The sequence below is a fragment of the Bufo gargarizans genome, chromosome 8 (genome assembly GCF_014858855.1).
Source record: "Bufo gargarizans isolate SCDJY-AF-19 chromosome 8, ASM1485885v1, whole genome shotgun sequence".
Taxonomy (NCBI): domain Eukaryota; kingdom Metazoa; phylum Chordata; class Amphibia; order Anura; family Bufonidae; genus Bufo; species Bufo gargarizans.
The window spans coordinates 29816907-29836433 of record NC_058087.1 but is presented as its reverse complement, the minus strand read 5'-3'; the positions used below and the strand labels follow the sequence as shown (position 1 = coordinate 29836433).

The following is a 19527-nucleotide window of genomic DNA, read 5'->3' as shown; positions in this document are numbered from 1 at the left end:
AAACTCCTCTAGTCAAATACTCTGTGCTGCTGTGAACTGTGCTCCATTTTTAAGTGGCTTTTCTGTGACCTCCCACCATTTCAGTACACTTCTCTTTTAAAACACTCTGTGCTGCTGTACACCCGGCGCCATGTATTACAATACCTGTCCTTAAAGGCCTGCAATCTAGAAATGGAGAGGAATGTAACCCAGATAGAAGGATAAACCTAGGGTGTTAACAGGCGGTGGGGCGCAGGACTGGGCCGTTTTGGGGTCTGTATACTCGTGGGATCATCAGCCTGTAGTAAGTGATCATTTGCCAATGAACTCAGAAAAGGCTGTACACTCTGCAGACTGTCACAGCCCTTTTTCTGCAGATCATCTCATGCTGTTGATGTTCTCATTATGAAAATAAAAACCATCAGATGACAGATTTCTTAGAAAACACATTTATTGGAAATGATTGCCTTATTATTACATGTAAACCTGTAGCCGAGGTCCTGGGTATAAGATGAGAATCCACAGCAGATGCCTGACCTACACATAGAGGAACCTCACCAGGTGAGTGTGATCTGCATCTTAACCACTAGGGGGCCACAGCTTATCAGATGGAAGCCTATCATCTGCAGTGAATCAATGACAAGAGGTGATGCAGGGCCGTGGCTCCTGTCCTGCGTTGCACCCCCTCCTGCTGCCGTCTGTTATTTGAACAGCCCCTTGGCTTTCCTTTTCTTAGCCTTGGATACAACAACTGAGGGGCGCTGTGTCAGTGTGAGGACGTCATCTGGAGGCTCCTGTGTAAGACAAGATATACATTAGTCATATCCGGACAAAGGAGAGATCGATGCTCCCTGACATCCCCAATACAACAGTATACAGCTGGGGTGAGCAAGCTCTGCCTACAAATCCCTGCATGCTCCATACATTTCCACGAACAGCCAAGGGAGCATGCTGGGAGTTGTAGTTTCACAATAGCTGCAGTACCAGAGGTTGCAGACCCCTGGTATAGATCAATAAGTTCTGCAATTTCAATTTCTCAACCCTTTGTCCTCATTTATATCTAGAGCAGGGATGTCAAACTCGTGGCCCTTCAGCTGTTGCAAAACTACAACTTCCGTCATGTGTAGACATCCTACAGCTATCCGGGAGTTGTAGTTTTGCAACAGCTGGAGGGCCACGAGTTTGACATCCCTGATGAGGCAGAAAATCTGCACAGACCTAATACTTCTCCCAACTGAGGGTTTGCTACATTTGTATCTAGTCTGAATAATTCCTTGCCAGTCCAGACTGATACATTTTAACTGCACTGATACAATGTAACAGTCTATCAGGAGAGGAGAGAGATTGGTGCTGCTGCTGTGTTTAGTTCACAGAGAATGGTCTAGACTGGATACAACTGTAACAAACCCTCAGCTGTGAGAAATGAAGGAAACCAGAAAACCTTGTAACGTATCTGTCCAAAAGCTTGCACACCTCACCTCTCCTTAAAAGGTCTATTCTCAGATTTGCAATTTTTTATTTGACGTCTCCCCTTGATGGGAAAATACATTTTTCCATTGAACGGTATTAAAATATGCCTACCGGTCCGGCGCTGCGCTTCCTGCTCAACTGATGCTCCAGGCACATGATCCCGGAGGTGCCTGGAGCATCAGTTGAGCGGGAAGCACAGCGCCGGACCGATAGGCAAATTTTAATACCGCTCAATAGAAAAATTGATTTTCCCATCAAAGTGAGACATCAAATAAATAAATAAATCTCATAATGCCCCTTTAAGTAGAATTTTCCAGTATGTGCCAGTGTTGCAAAGAAACCCAGGAAAGGTGCTCTGCGGAGGGGTACAGCTTAATGTCAGGTGCCGGCGCCAAACCGGGGTAATAATCGCAGCCGCCCTGATTCTGGTAAATCCCACCGTAAGGCCTCATGCACACGACCGTTGTGTGTTTTGCAAACCGCGGATCCGCAAAACACGGATGCGTTCCACAATTTGCGGAACGGCACAGAAAGCCTTTAAATATAAATGCCTATTCTTGTTCGCAAAGCCCGGACAAGAATAGGACAGGTTATATTTATTTTGCGGACCACGGAACGGATGCGGACAGCACACGGAGTGCTGTCCGGCATCTTTTACAGCCCCGTTGAAGTGAATGGGTCTGCATCTGAGACGCCAAAATTGCAGCTCGGATGCGGACCAAAACAACAGCCGTGTGCATGAGGCCTAAGGCTCACATGTGTATTAGGGCTTATGACTGTCACTGAGGGGGTCACCTGCTTAGGACCCCCCCCCCCCCCCTTCTATTAGCTGGTTGAGTCCTAATCATTAACCACTTATTTACCTTAGAATGTGCTACTTGTGGAAAAAGCACCCAAACCGCAGGGTGTGAACATGGCCTAACACATGAGTTACTAGGGTCCGGTCTCCTTCAAAGGGCTCGGTCCGTCATTGAGTGGTTCTTCAGAGGAGCCTGGAAAAATTCACCGCTTGCCGGTGTCTCAGCTTGTGAGCGCAGTGACCTGACTGGTCGCATACAGTGAGCTGAGGAGGTCACAAGACAGTAGTGGGCATGGGATCAAAGGATCTCCTGGGTCACAACGTTCCCGGTGATCGGCAGAGCAAAAACTTCACAGCTTCTCCCCCGTCAGTGCATTCGCCTTCTCTTAGAAACTTCACCAAAGTGCACTGCAACAGTCGTCCTACCGATGACATCATGCGGCGCTGACATCACGAGGTGGGACGCTGGGCTCTGCGGTGTTAGTCCACCGTGACTAGAGAGGACAGGTGAGGGGAGCTGTGAATCCAATGTTACAGTGCTGGGAGATAGCAAGTCCTCAAGGTCACAGGAAGCTGCGGATCTCGCTCAGGATGTTATAGGCCTAATCTGAACTGCAGCCAGGATCATCTGGAAACATCTTCCCGTCTCAATGACATGTCAGAAGATGTTTAAAGGTGAACCGTCACTTTAAATCAGGGATGCTCAACCTGTGGCCCTCCAGCTGTTGCAAAACTACAACTCCCAGCATGCCCTAATAGCTGTAGGCTATCCAGGCATGCCTGCTTTAAATGATTCCCTTCCTGCAAAAGGGTATTCTGCTTTGATGTAAATTCTCATACTCCAGTCACATCCAGAGCTGCATTTAAAATTCTTTAGGCCTTTTGTTAGCATTTAGGCTGCAGGATGTCATTTCTTTCTGCCGTCCTGTGCTGGTTCAGTGTCTGTATAGCGCAGGCTCTAGTGTAATGCCACGTGTGTGGGTGATCTCAGCTCACCTGGGGGGGTTTCTGTGTCTGACCATCGTCCACATCTTGCTGAGCTGGGTCTGTCATGCGGCTGTTACCTTCAAGCGACTGTTCTGACCCAGGGCGGGCTCCATCTCCTGCACCTGATCACAGGATACCCCAATGAATGGTGTACATGTCCTGCATACATTATATGGGGGCGACCCTCCAGACAGCAATGCCATAAAGCTCCATTTACATACAGTTACCCAAACCACGCTGCCTACAAAATGTGTTCTGCTGCCAGGTCCGATCTACAGGGACTTGTCTTCTGTATGGAGGCCAGTACCATACTTGTCAGGAGACTCCTCGTAAACGACCCCCTCAAATTTCCTGTTCACCCCTCCATTCCTGGGCACCGCAGCAGAAAACATTGTCTATGGTAGTGCCCAGGAGTTGAGGGAAACGCAGGAGCGTCTGGTCTGAGGTCTGTAAAGGGACAGTCTGGGGTCTGCAAACACAAGGGGCTCTGGTCAGGGGTGGAGTGGCCATAGACCTTACAGGGAAATTTCTTGGTGGACCGATGCCCAAGTCCTCCTGTCTGCCGCTGGCCGGGAACATAATGGGCTGGTTTCACACGGGCGTTGCGGGAAAATGTGTGGGTGCGTTGCGGGAACACGCGCAAATTTTTCCGCGCGAGTGCAAAACATTGCAATGCGTTTTGCACTCGCGTGAGAAAAATCGCGCTTGTTTGGTACCCAAACCCGAACTTCTTCACAGAAGTTCGGGCTTGGGATCGGTGTTCCGTAGATTGTATTATTCTCCCTTATAACATGGTTATAAGGTAAAATAATAGCATTCAGAATACAGACTGCATAGTACAATAGCGCTGGAGGGGTTAAAAAAAATAAATTAAAAAATTTAACTCACCTTAATCCACTTGATCGCGCAGCTGGCATCTCCTTCTGTCTTCATCTTAGCTCTGTGTAGCAACAGGACCTGTGGTGACGTCACTCCAGTCATCACATGGTCCGTCACATGATCTTTTACCATGGTGATGGTCCATGTGATGACCGGAGTGACGTCACCACAGGTCCTGTTACTGCACACAGCACAGAAGACAGAGGGAAGAGATGCCGGCTGCGCGATCAAGTGGATTAAGGTGAGTTAAATTATTTATGATTTTTTTTTTTAACCCCTCCAGCGCTGTTTTACTAAGCATTCTGTATTCAGAATGCTATTATTTTCCCTTATAACCATGTTATAAGGGAAAATAATAATGATCGGCTCTCCATCCCGATCGTCTCTTAGCAACCGTGCGCGAAAATCGCACCACATCCGTACTTGCTTGCAGATGCTTGAACAGCCCCATAGAAATGAATGGGTCGGTATTTAGTGCGGGCGCAATGCGTTCAACTCACGCATCGCATCCGCGCAGAATACTCGCCCGTGTGAAAGGGGCCTTAGGGGTAATTAAACTGTGAGAATCAGGTGCTCATGTACCCATCCAGCGACTGCACAGGCCCTTCTTAATTCAACTGCTGTCGTGGGCATCTCACCTCCTGAACCCCCTGCTGCATATCTAAGGCCTCATGCACACAACGGTTGTGTGTTTTGCGGTCCGCAAATTATGGATCCGCAAAACACGGATGGCGTCCGTGTGCATTCCGCACGGACAGCCATTTATATACTATTCTTGTCCGCAAAACAGACAAGAATAGGACAGGTTGTATTTTTTTTTTTTGCAGACTACAGAACGGAGCAGCGGATGCGGACAGCACACTGAGTGCTGTTCGCATCTTTTGCGGCCCCATTGAAGTGAATGGGTCCAAAACAACGGCCGTGTGCATGAGGCTTTAATCAACCGGAGGAAGACATAAAATGGCAGCTATTAATGACCACCACAGAGGGACAGCTTTTGGGCAGTATATTCTATTTTGGACCCTCCTACAACATGGGGCCACTTAGTCTGGTGTCTTAATGTGGAGTGATCTGGTTTGGGGTCTTTATACTGTATAAAGGGGTCTGGACATAAGAAAATAAAACTGGCAGCCTTATGTTTCAATCAGAATGTCCCTTCAGAATCTGGTTAACCCTGAATAATCTGGTTATACAGGGTGACAACCAATACGGCTACGATCCCAGCTCCAGCAGAGGTTGTCAGCCCGCTTTTCTTGTTACTTGATTCTTGTTTGCAGCCATAAATCCCCATTCATTTAGAACTGGGAGAGCTGGATGTCTCCAGTGTAATGGCAGCCATACTGGTTGTCACCCAGCTTTTCAAGAATCAGAACAATGGGACATAGAAAGACTCGCTGATGGATTTGTATTAACCCCTTCTTCTCACCTGCCGATTCCGGCTCCTGCTGCTCTTGCATGACAATCACATCGCTGTACAGCTGCTGCAGCCGCTCGCTGAGCCCAGACGGGGCGCTCTGCTCTGGAATATTCTGCAAAAACAGGAAAAGTAAGACTATGACCAGCGATCTGGACTGGAACAGTCAGGGAAGGTGGAGCATAAGAGCTTGCAATCTAGGGCACTGAAAACCAAAATCTACTGACAAGGTTATTGGGAATAAGTCACAAAAACACTGGAAGGACATGAAAATCATATACAGGTCTTCACTAGGTTGGATTCCAAAACAGGGCCCTGGTGGCAGTACTAATCACTGAGCCAGTTTAAGGTCACCTCACCAGTGCGGCCAGAAGACACTACTAACCACTGAGTCAGAGGGGGCCCCAGTATTGTCAGGATACAGTAACAGCCGCTGAGCCAGAAAAGAAGCCCCAGTACTAACCACTCAGCCAGCGAAGGAGCCCCAGTGTTGCCAGAAGACGGTAATAGCTACTGAGCCAGCTAAAGAACCCCGGTGCTGCCAGAAGACAGTACTAACCAATGAACCACTGGTCTGCTGCAAAAAGCCAGTATTAACCACTTAGTCAGCACAGGAGCCCCAGTATTTCACAGTAATAGCCACTGAGCTAGCAAAGAAGCCATAATATTCCAAAGAGCCACTACTAACCACTTAACAGGGCCCCAGTGCTGCGATTAGACTGTACTAGGGACTGAGCAAGTGGAAGGGCCCCAGTGCTTCCAAGAGGCAGTATTAGCCACTGAGCCAGTGAAGAAGCCCCTGGGCTGCCAGGAGGTAGTACTAACAAATGAGTCAGCAGAAGGGTTTTCCTGCTGCAAGGAAGCACTATAAAGCCCAGTGCCTAGGGATGGGCCCTAACGTTACAAAGTAGCAATAGTAACCACTGAGCCAGCAGGAAGAAGGCTATACTACACACAGAGCAGGTGGGCCCCGGAGCTGTCAGGAGGCATTAGTAACAAATGAGCTATTGGAAGGGCCACAGTGCTACAAGCCCCAGTGCTGTTCCTGAAAAAGAGGCGAGATAACCAATATGGCCACTATAACAAGGACGCCTTCCCTGAGTGTGACGGATGAATCAGAAACCGTCGGTGATACATTGTAACTTTATAGAGTCAGAGACATGTATGTAGATGGATGGACAAGGCCATGGAGGATACAGGAATCTGAAAGTCTCTCCTACGAGTCAGAGACAGCTACCAGAATGGAGCCAAATAGATGAGGAGCTGCCAAAAGTCATTGGTGCCGCTTATCCCCAGGGAGACGCAAGGGGTTTGGAGTATAGAAACCCATATACAACATATACTTCTGCAGGTGCCAGACTTTGGGTGAGTTCTGCCAGTACTCAAAACTTCCACTGACAAAAGCCACTACCATCTGCAGCATTCACAGCAGTCATGTCGCCTTCTCAATTAATGGGTGCCACCATTTAAAGGGCACCTGCCAGCAGGACCACCTAAACCAGACATATGGCTGGTTGATCCTGCTGCTTAAAAGCTTGTGAAAATTAGTTGCAGCGTTCCCAATTTCTTTTCCCTTCTTTATGCAAATAAGGCTTTAATGCACCCAGAGGTAGGGCCTAGCCCCTTAGTGCACCTCAGCTTTCCAGTGCTCGCCACACCCTCAGGAATTCTGCAATCTGTTTTAATAGGGTGATCCTGCTGACAGATGCCCTTCAAAAAAGTCTGTGAATGAACTGCCAGCGGTTTACAATGAAGGTCCAGCTGGGTGTTACCAGTTGGGGAAAGGGTGGGTGGGGTGTCCCTGCACAGTTCAACTATGCAGTCAGTGCTATCAGTGGCAGGCTGTGCAAGGGACACACCGCAACTGGTAACACCCAGCTGGACCTTCATTGCAAACTGCTAGCAATTAATTCACAACCTCTAGTGGGAATAACAGAGGAATGATACAACATAGAGTCATAAGAATGGATGCTCCAGAATTGTTATTACTTGGGAACTGCAAGTTGTTAGTAAAACAGACATGTCAGCAGAAGTGAGAGGTCCACTTTAAATATATTGATGGACAGACATAACTATTACACTCTCTGTCTTCTTCTCTAGTGCACTCCAGGTCAGTACAGGTAGGTAGAAAAATAATGTATGGTAAGCAATAATGTCAGGTTATAGAAATGTTAGGGAAGATGGGCAGGAAGGTGAACTGGAAAACAGGGTTCCAGAGACAGTAATAACCATTAAGCCAGTGTAAGAACCCAGTGCTTCCTGGAGACAGTACTGCTCACTGAGTCAGCAGAGCAGTCCCAGAGCTGTCAGAAGATAGTACTACCCGCTGAGCCAGTGAAGGAACCCCAGTGTTGTCAAGAGATAGTACTACTCACTGAGCCAGCAAAGGAACCTAAGTGTGGTCAGAAGACAGGACAACTCACAGACAGAGGAGGAGCCCCAGTGCTGTCAGGAGACTACTACTCACTGAGCCAGTGAAGGAGGCCCTGTGCTGTCAGGAGACTACTACTCACTGAGCCAGCGTAGAAGCCCCAGTGCTGTCAGGAGACAGTACTACTCAATGAGACAGCTAAAGAGCCCCAGTGCTTTCAGTAGACAGTACTACTCACTGAGCCAGAGGAGGAGCCCCAGTGCTGTCGGGAGGCTACTACTCACTGAGCCAGTGAAGGAGTCCCTGTGCTGTCAGGAGACTACTACTAACTGAGCCAGCAGAGGAGTCCCAGTGCTTTCAGGAGACAGTACTACTCACTGAGCCAGCGAAAAAGCCCCAGTGCTGTCAGGAGACTACTACTAACTGAGCCAGCTAAAGAGCCCCAGTGCTGTCAGGAGACTACTACTAACTGAGCCAGCGGAGCAGCCCCAGTGCTTTCAGGAGACAGAACTAACTACTGAGCCAGCTAAAGAGCCCCAGTGATGCCAGAAGACAGTACTAGAGAGCCAGAGGAGGAGCCCCCATGCTGTCAAGCAATAGTACTAACCACTAAGCCAGCAGAGGGATCCCATTTGACCTTTAAGGACCATAGACCACAACTGTCTGCAGCATTTTAGTTAGGATTCTATGGAATGAAGATAAGATGTTTCCTCTGACATTCTGCTACAAACAACTACTCAAGGTTGTGCAAAAGACGTAACAAGAGCTGATAAAGCAGACGACTGCGTCCGTACGGACCTGGACTGTATGCTGTGATCTGTTGTGTACTAGTGAAGGACCCCAGGAGACTTTTATGTGGAACTGCCCTTTAAGAGAAATTTCCACATTCCACATATAATGCCAAGTAATGTTGTAAATACTCCACTTACCTTGCACTGATGGGGCCGAGCTGTGATACCAAGCACAGCCACTATACAAGCTGTAAGGAGGTTGCGACCTCCTAAAAAGTTAATCGTTGGGGATCCCGAGTGATGGACCCTTCTCATCAGATACTGATTTGTATAAAATCAGTTAGAAAAGCTTTTTTAACTACCCATTATAAGACTGCATTGACTTAAAGGCTCTGTACAGAAGCAATTTTTGTTTATGATTGCATTTTACTCATTTTGGCTAAAAATCATATTTTCAATTGGCTTTTATTAAAAATATTGAGCTGTTCTGTCACAATCGGTTAACTGTTTTTCTAACTGTGTGACTGGTACTTTCACTTTGTGCCGGTCATCTAATAAAATCTTCTCACTAAACTACTAACGGCTCATTCAGACGACCGTATGCTGTCCCCAAAAATGCGGATCCGTTTTTTTGCGGATTAGATGCTGTCCCATTCATTTCTATGGGGCCCTTTTCTTCCATTGCACGGCTCATTAAAATAATGAAACATGTTCTATACTTGTTAGTTAAAATCAGGACATGGCCCTATTGAAGTCTATGGATCAGCAAAAAAACAGAATGCAATCCGATTTTTTGCGGACATGCTGAACTGTCCGCAAAAAAACTGATCCGTATTTTTGCGGACAGCATACAGCCGTCTGAAATAGCGCTAAGAGGACATAAACACTTATTTAAGCCACATTCTTATCAGTAAGATAAGAACTGAGCTATAATGAGTGTTTATAATTTCAGAGAGCAGAGATAAGGAGCCCGTCAACTCCCCAACTGACGCAAGAGAGAGAAAATCCAGAGGCTGCTATTAGAGCATCTCAGCTCTGTACAGAAAGACTAGTTGAAAAAATGATTTTTAGCATAAAATTAGTACAATGTAATAAAACAAAAATTGCCCCCAAAGGTGTGCATAGTCTTTAAAGGGAATATGTAATCAGAAAATAACCTCTCGTTTAAATTATGTTTTCATGTTAAACTATTTATAAGGAATTTTTGGTGGTTATTTTTAATTTTCCATGTCACTATACATATATATATATATAATCCATCAGTTTTCACACTGGCCACTAAGCCTAATAATAGGCGTCACTTCTTGGTCTGTACAGATAACGTTACCACAGTTATCTGCTTATCATTACAGGCAGGATTATAATGACACATATCACCTATATACACAGATAACAGAATGATATCACAGATTATCTGTTCCCTTTTGACCTCTGCACAGGTCACAGAGCATGCCCCCATAATCATGTTCAGGATATAGAATAAAAATATCTACAATCAGAAAATAAAAACAGATAAAAAAAAGGGATATGTGTCGCTATCTGGCTTATGGTGCCATATTTCCTTTAAAGGGGTTGTCTGCTTTTTACTATTGATGACCTGTCCTCAGGACAGTAGTAATAGTAGAAAGCAAACAACCCGTTCAATGGTCATTTGCAGGGTGATCAGAAGAATACTGGGTTTCCAGTCCATTGTAATGGATACACTGTATGACCGATGTATACAATGTATCCGCTGCAGTGTGAATAAAGATACATTAGTACTTTTCATTCGCTCCACCCCTTCTGTGTTATATTTATAACCTGCAATGATGGCACAACCGCAACCTAAACTTCCTAGCAATGACCTGACTCCAGACATTCATTACCCATCATCTTGTGGTTGCTGACAACCAGTCAGATTACTCGGAGCTGCAGCCTTTGTTGCTTCGTTACATGCACAGTGCCAGATCTGACATCATAAATATCAGGGCAGAACAGAGAACAGCGTCTACCGTTCCATTTCCCACATTAAAGCCGCCGTCTTACACTAATGTGTCCTCTGGGCTGCATGAGAGGAGTATTTTGGGCCTTTTACTCTCCATCTTCTTCCAGTATCTCTGTGCAACATTAAAACCCATCTCCGCTCTGGGCTATTTTCACCACTGCCGGTGAGACAGAACCAGAGATTAACTCCTCCTCACCTGCAGCACTGGTATGATCAAAGCAGGGAGCATCGGCCATTATAATGTCAGCTCTGGGAGTTGGGATATCACGACAGACTGCAACCATTAAACAGCCATGGAGCCATCACTTAGTCACAGAGTCACCCAGGCTTCGTGCAGAGCCCCAGCTCACGCCTCCCCTCTGTGAGGCTCCTCCCATTATACGCTGTGCCGGATCTACCTGGCCTGGCAGGGAAAAGGCAGCATACCTGTATAAAGTCACACCCGCTCTTGGCTGAGAAGCTGGTTCAGTTAAATCCAGTGCAGGCAAAAGACTTCAGACTGATACATTGTAGCAGAGAGCATTGTCTAGACTGGATACAATTGTATCCACTTCTCAGCTAAGAACAGGACTACCTAAGTGTGGGTTCACTGCAGACATTTTTTTCCCTTCACCATGAGCAAGCAGAGATATTGAAAACAGTGAGGATTCGAAGCACAAATACCCACAGAGATAATAAACACAGTGATGTCACACAGTACAGAGATAATGCACTCAGTAATGTCACAGTACAGAGATAGTACACACAGTGATGTCACAGTACAGAGATAATAAACACAGTGATGTCACAGTACAGAGATAATAAACACAGTGATGTCACAGTACAGAGATAGTACACACAGTGATGTCACAGTACAGAGATAATAAACACAGTGATGTCACAGTACAGAGATAGTACACACAGTGATGTCACAGTACAGGGATAATAAACACAGTGATGTCACAGTACACACAGTGATGTCACAGTACAGGGATAATAAACACAGTGATGTCACAGCACAGAGATAATAAACACAGTGATGTCACAGTACAGAGATAATAAACACAGTGCTGTCACAGTACAGAGATAATAAACATAGTAATGTCACAGTACAGAGATAGTACACACAGTGATGTCACAGTACAGGGATAATAAACACAGTGATGTCACAGTACAGAGATAGTACACACAGTGATGTCACAGTACAGGGATAATATACACAGTGATGTCACAGTACAGGGATAATATACACAGTGATGTCACAGTACAGGGATAATAAACACAGTGATGTCACAGTACAGGGATAATAAACACAGTGATGTCACAGTACAGGGATAATATACACAGTGATGTCACAGTACTGGGGTAATAAACACAGTGATGTCACAGTACAGGGATAATACACACAGTGATGTCACAGTACAGGGATAATACACACAGTGATGTCACAGTACAGGGATAATAAACACAGTGATGTCACAGTACAGGGATAATACACACAGTGATGTCACAGTACAGGGATAATACACACAGTGATGTCACAGTACACAGTAGTAGAAAGAAAATCCCAGCAGACGTGTCTTCAATGCTAATAAGGTTTATTTTGCAAGTAGCAATATGTCCATGAATAGGACGCGTTTCGGCTCAATAGCCTTTCTCAACAGATAAATATACATGGTCACCAGCTCATATATATACACACACATATCAATGATGAGAACCTCCCAGTAGTGAAAACGCCCAGGATAGGGGCGGTACATATATAGTCATGTGATAACGTAACCAAGGTAATCAATCAAGGAATCAAAAAAACGCAACGGGTGTCAGAATACATGTCAGTAGTAATGTTGTTAGATATTATGATTAAATACCGATACGCTTGAGGGACTCCATCGTTTATGTAATCGATGTCTAGAAAAAATATAATGGAAAAAGTTACAACCATAAAATAAAAGTGAACAGAAAATAGCCTTAATGAAGATCAGATATGCATAATTTCATAGTCGCGGTTCAAACCTCTTGGATGCAGGGTATCAAGGGTGTGAATCCAGTAGGCCTCCCGGCGCAAAAGAAGTTTTTTAATGTCGCCACCTCGCCTAGGTCTAGAAATCTGTTCTATGACCTGGAACTTTAATTGGGCAATTGTGTGGTTAAATTTGTCGAAATGGGAGGGAACTGGTAGAAGTAAATTTTTTGTCCTGATAGTGGATTTGTGTTTTCCAATCTGGTCTTTCACACTCTGCATGGTTTCCCCAATGTATAACAACCCACTAGGACATTTTATTAAATATATGACATTTGCCGATTCGCATGTAAAAAAGCCATTAACTGCGTATGTCCGTCCAGTGTGTGGGTGGTATACATTGGGGCCTTTGATGACATTAGAACATTGGAAACAATGGAGACACGGAAAGGTGCCCTTCCGTTGTGTGGCCAGTACCCCCTGTTTGAGAGTACCACGGGTGCTCCCAATATCCGCTCGCACGAGCTTATCTCTATAACTAGAGTTTTTTTTGTTACAGATAAGGGGCGGATTTTGGAATTCTCTAACTTGGGGGTATGCTTTACCTAGCAAACACCAGTGCTTCTTCACAACATTATCTAATTTGGAGTTAAATGGATGGTATTTGTGAATGAATGCCACTCGTGGGCTTTTATCTTGTTCTTTTCTTGAACTCTGAGAGGTTTCTAATTCATTCAAGGTGTTTGTCAGGATGAATGGTGGGTACCCTCTTTCTTCAAACCTTGTGGTCATCTCTTCTATTCTTGGTCCCAGTACTGAGGGACTAGAGACAATGCGTCTAATCCTCTGGTACTGGGACTTTGGAATAGCTTTTTTAAGAGCAGGTGGGTGAGCGCTAGTGAAGTGGAGGATACTGTTTCTATCTGTCTCCTTCCGAAATAAATCTGTTGAAAGATTACCATGCAGGTCCTTGATAACCCTTGTGTCCAAGAAGCTAACCGTCCGACTATCACTTGTAACTGTAAATTCTAAACCAGTGCGTGCTTGGTTCAGGTGTGAAATGAATGCCGATAGGGTCTGCTGTGACCCCGCCCATATGCAAAAAATGTCGGCAATAAATCTCTTCCACAACAAAATGTGGTTACAATACCATTGACTGTTATAAACAAAATTATCCTCAAATTGCGACATATACGCATTTGCATAGGGCGGGGCCACATTAGACCCCATCGCGGTCCCCCGCTTCTGCAAGTAATAAGAATCCTCAAACATGAAATAGTTCTCATACAAGACGAGGTGAAGCAGCTCTACAAAAAATTCCCGCTCTATGGGGGAATAATCACTCCTTTCTAGCACTGGTGTTTGCTAGGTAAAGCATACCCCCCAAGTTAGAGAATTCCAAAATCCGCCCCTTATCTGTAACAAAAAAAACTCTAGTTATAGAGATAAGCTCGTGCGAGCGGATATTGGGAGCACCTGTGGTACTCTCAAACAGGGGGTACTGGCCACACAACGGAAGGGCACCTTTCCGTGTCTCCATTGTTTCCAATGTTCTAATGTCATCAAAGGCCCCAATGTATACCACCCACACACTGGACGGACATACGCAGTTAATGGCTTTTTTACATGCGAATCGGCAAATGTCATATATTTAATAAAATGTCCTAGTGGGTTGTTATACATTGGGGAAACCATGCAGAGTGTGAAAGACCGGATTGGAAAACACAAATCCACTATCAGGACAAAAAATTTACTTCTACCAGTTCCCTCCCATTTCGACAAATTTAACCACACAATTGCCCAATTAAAGTTCCAGGTCATAGAACAGATTTCTAGACCTAGGCGAGGTGGCGACATTAAAAAACTTCTTTTGCGCCGGGAGGCCTACTGGATTCACACCCTTGATACCCTGCATCCAAGAGGTTTGAACCGCGACTATGAAATTATGCATATCTGATCTTCATCAAGGCTATTTTCTGTTCACTTTTATTTTATGGTTGTAACTTTTTCCATTATATTTTTTCTAGACATCGATTACATAAACGATGGAGTCCCTCAAGCGTATCGGTATTTAATCATAATATCTAACAACATTACTACTGACATGTATTCTGACACCCGTTGCGTTTTTTTGATTCCTTGATTGATTACCTTGGTTACGTTATCACATGACTATATATGTACCGCCCCTATCCTGGGCGTTTTCACTACTGGGAGGTTCTCATCATTGATATGTGTGTGTATATATATGAGCTGGTGACCATGTATATTTATCTGTTGAGAAAGGCTATTGAGCCGAAACGCGTCCTATTCATGGACATATTGCTACTTGCAAAATAAACCTTATTAGCATTGAAGACACGTCTGCTGGGATTTTCTTTCTACTACACGTGGTAATTATCCTATCCCGTGCGGCGTGCAACCCTGCGTGTGCCGGCCAAACTTCTTTCCACAGTACACAGTAGTGGCTATACATGGTACTGCAGCTCAGGCTCACTGGGGAACCACAGCTGATTGGTGGGGGTGCCAGGAGTCGGACCTCCACTGATCAGATATTGATCCGTATTCTACTCCCTGAAAACCCCTTTAACCCAGCATCAATGGGACCTCAGAAGTGGCAAATTTAGGTTCTTGAATAGTCAGTGTAAGGGTTCATTCATACGACCAGAAGTGTTTTGCGGTCCGCAAATTGCAGATCCGTAAAACAAGGATACCGGCCGTATGTGGACCGCACATGGCCGGTGCTATATAGAGAATGCCTATTCTTGTCCGCAACAAGAATAGGACATGCTCCATATTTTTTCCCCCCATTGAAATGAATGAGTCCGCACCCGTTCCGCTAAATTGCGGAACGGATGTGGATCCATTTATACGCTAGTGCGAATGTACCCTAAGGGCTTATGCACACGACCATATGTATTTTGCGGTCCGCAAAAAAAACGGATCCACAAAAAATACGGATGACGTCTGTGTGCATTCCATATTTTGCAGAACGGAACAGCTGGCCCCTAATAGATCAGTCTTATCTTTGCCCGCAATGCGGACAATAATAGGACATGTTATATTTTTTTGCGGAACGGAAATACGGACATACAGAAACGGAATGCACACGGAGTAACTTCAGTTTTTTTTGCGGACCCACGGAAATAAATGTTTCCGTATACGGTCCTAAAAAAAAAAACGGAACGGACACAGAAAGAAAATACGTTTATGTGCATGAGCCCTAAGGGCTCATTCACACGACTGTTGCCATATTGCAGCCCGCATACAGCGGGTCCGCAATATACAGGGCACCGGCCATATGCATTCCGCATCACGGATGCAGATCCATTCACTTGAATGGGTCCGCAAATCCGGAGATGTGGAACGGAACCCTACAGAAGCACTACGGAGTGCTTCCGTGGGTTCTGTTGCGCGCCTCCGTACCACAAAAAGACAGATTGTGGAGCCCATTTAAGTGAATGGGGTCGCGATCTGCATGTGACAGCCCCACGGCCGGTGCCCGTGCATTGCGGACTGCAATTTGCGGTCCGCAGCACGGGCATGGAGGGGCAACGGTCATGTGAACAAGCCCTAAGACTGACTTGAACGAACAGACAAGGAAGGAAATGGTTAAAGGGAATCTGTCAGCAGTTTTGACCACGCTAAAATGCTGACAGCGCTAGGTAGTAGCTAGGGAGAAAAGGACAAACGGCTTTTTGTGAAGTTTTTATTATCAGGGTTAGGCCTCATGCACACGACCGTGCCGTTTTGTGCGGTCCGCAAACTGCGGATCCGCAAAAAATGGAAGACGCCCGTGTGCCTTCCACAATTTGCGGAACGGGGGTGGCCCATTGTAGACATGCCTATTCTTGTCCGCAAAACAAACGGACAAGAATAGGACAGGTTATATTTTTTTTGCAGGGCCTCGGAACGGAGCAACGGATGCGGACAGCACGCGGAGTGCTGTCCGCATCTTTTGCGGCCCCTTTGCTGTCCGCATCTTTTGCGGCCCCTTTGAAGTGAATGGGTCCGCACCCGAGCCGCAAAAACTGCGGCTCGGGTGCGGACCAGAAAAACGGTCGTCTGCATGAGGCCTTTGTGTTAATATGAACTTTTATTCTACTCCTACAAGTTCCCAGGAGGCAGAGCTCCTAGAAAAGCTCTCTAGTCTTCTGCTCTGAGGATTCAACCTGGAGACCACGACAGCTGTCACTCAAAGCAGAGGGGGGGGGGGGGGGGGAGTTCTCGATGCAGAAGCTCCGCCTCCTGGGCACTTGCCGGAGCAGCACCCAGCAGAAATAAACTTCACAATCAGACTACTGATAATAAAAGTTCCACAAAAGTATGTTTGTCCTGTCTTCCGCAGCCCTTATCTAATGCTGTCAGCAGTTTAGCATGGTCAAAACTGCTGACAGATCGATTCCCTTTAACACAAAATCTGATGCTATAACTTCAGTGCTGGATTACCAATTTTTTGGATTATTGGATGCAGAATTAAAAGGAATTAACTAACATATACAGATATGTTTCAGGATGAGGAATACTACATCTGTATATGGTCTATGAAAGCCTGCGGGACCTTTCAGAACCTCAATCTCTGACAACCATGCCCTCGTGCTCCGGAGGGCTTTGCTTATGGAATGAATACAGATTTGCATAAGAGCTGCTGACTGGACCCAGATTTCGTAATAAGTCAATTGCGCCAATTTTAGAGGAATATTACGATCCAGCTTCTGCTATACAATATTCACATGTAGCTATATGGATACACTTAAAGGGCCACACACACTAAACTGCAGACTACTGTGTACAGAGCATCTGTTTGTTACCTCCATGCCTGCTGGAGGCATAATGACTTGCCAGTGCTACCTGCTTCTAGGGGTGGTATCTGGAAGAAAACATGGGTGCAGTCTTCCAGAGACAGCACCACACCCATCTATAGGTTGTGCCTGGAACTGCAGCTGAGCATCACTGAAGTGAACTGGGTTGCAGTACCACACACAACCTGTGGATGGGTGTGGCGCTGCTTTGGAACAGGAATAATCTGTATTGAATCCATGCTCTGGGCTGTGTATAGCAGCACACCGCAGGCGGCAAGGTTCATAGATCATTACTGAATGCAGCCAGATGAGGGAGCTATAAGCAGTAATGGATTTTTACTGTTGGGTCATTTGGATTCAAAAATGCAACTTTTGGTTATTTTCCCATTTTAGGGCAGTAGAGTTGTTTCGGACTTTTTGAACAATGATGAAGAGGACCCCTCGCCCCTCCAGACATGTCTGTTTAAATACACACTAGCAAGGACACATAGGGCTCAAAGGGGGCTTGAGCCCCTGCCCCCTTCGGCCCCTGCCCCTTTAACTGTCAACAATTTCAATTACATCAAGTGTCATGCCGTGGGAGAGGGGGGCGTCCGCCCCAGGTTTTAGGCTGTCAGCTACAGGGGGTGCTGCCATGTCTGCCGGTAAGGTACAGTATTCTGACAGAACACCGGCTCTCCAGAGCGAACTGTGAGAGAGTGAGAGCTGTGGGAGAAAGGACCTTACATGACACCATCACCATGTGACCAGTAACATACAGATATTACTGGTCACGTGGCTATGAGGTAATCAAAGGTCCTTTTTTTCTTCCAGGACTCAGTGTAGCTGCAGGAGAAGGGTAGGTCACGTGGGTCGGCAGCGCTCTCCTATCACTGGCACTGGCCGACTGTCTGCAGAGTAGGAAGATCAGGGATGGCGGCTCAGCAGCATCTGTAGAGTCTGTCAGCGCTGGAGAGGTGGATGTTACTACTGGGGAGGGTCTGAGGATTGTATGCTGGGGGAGGCTGTGTAGAATTATATACTGGGGGCTGCTGTATGGGATTATCTACTGGGGGGCTGCTGTGTGGGATTATCTACTAGGGGTCTGCTGTGTGGGATTATATATTGAGGGGCTGATGTGTGGGATTATCTACTGGGGGCTGCTGTGTGGGATTATATACTAGGGGGGCTGCTGTGTGGGATTATATACTGGGGGGCTGCTGTGTGGGATTATATATTGAGGGGCTGCTGTGTGGGATTATATACTGGGGGCTGCTGTGTGGGATTATATACTAGGGGGGCTGCTGTGTGGGATTATCTACTGGGGGCTGCTGTGTGGGATTATCTACTGGGGGCGCTGCTGTGTGGGATTATATACTGGGGGGCTGCTGTGTGGGATTATATACTGGGGGGCGCTGCTGTGTGGGATTATCTACTGGGGGCGCTGCTGTGTGGGATTATCTACTGGGGTGCTGCTGTGTGGGCTTATATATTGAGGGGCTGCTGTGTGGGATTATATACTGGGGGGCTGCTGTGTGGGATTATATACTGGGGCGCTGCTGTATGGGATTATATACTGGGGGGCTGCTGTGTGGGATTATATACTGGGGGGCTGCTGTGTGGGATTATATACTGGGGGTCTGCTGTGTGGGATTATATACTGGGGGTCTGCTGTGTGGGATTATATACTGGGGGGCTGCTGTGTAGGATTATATACTGGGGGGCTGCTGTGTGGGATTATATACTGGGGGGGCTGCTGTGTGGGATTATATACTGGGGGGGCTGCTGTGTGGGATTATATACTGGGGGGCTGCTGTATGGGATTATATACTGGGGGGCTGCTGTGTGGGATTATATACTGGGGGTCTGCTGTGTGGGATTATATACTGGGGGTACTGCTGTATGAGATTATATACTGGGGGGCTGCTGTAAGAGATTATACTGTATACTGTGTGGTGCTATACTGCTCTACTGTATACTGTGGGGGAATGTATTTTGTGGGGTGCTATATACTGGGTGCTATACTGCTCTACTGTGGGGTGCTGTATATTGGGTGCTATACTGCTCTGCTGTATACGGTGGGGTGATGTATATTGTGGGGTGCTGTATACTGGGTTCTATACTGCTCTACTGTATACTATGGGGTGCTTTATATTGTGTGGTGATGTATACTGGGTGCTATACTGCTCT

The 19527-nt window shown here is 46.2% G+C and overlaps 1 protein-coding gene across 1 annotated transcript in view; it reads right to left on the bottom strand.

The window, feature by feature from the left end:
• Positions 1-412: 412 nt before the first annotated feature.
• Positions 413-19527, bottom strand: part of NHEJ1 (non-homologous end joining factor 1) — a 99481-nt gene continuing 80366 nt past the window's right edge. Inside the window, exons 6-8 of the mRNA XM_044304226.1 lie at positions 5541-5643; positions 3245-3357; positions 413-773 (exon numbers count right to left, since the gene is read on the bottom strand). Coding sequence (XP_044160161.1) covers positions 681-773; positions 3245-3357; positions 5541-5643 — 309 coding nt within the window. The 3' untranslated portion in view covers positions 413-680. The remainder of the gene's footprint in view (positions 774-3244; positions 3358-5540; positions 5644-19527) is intronic.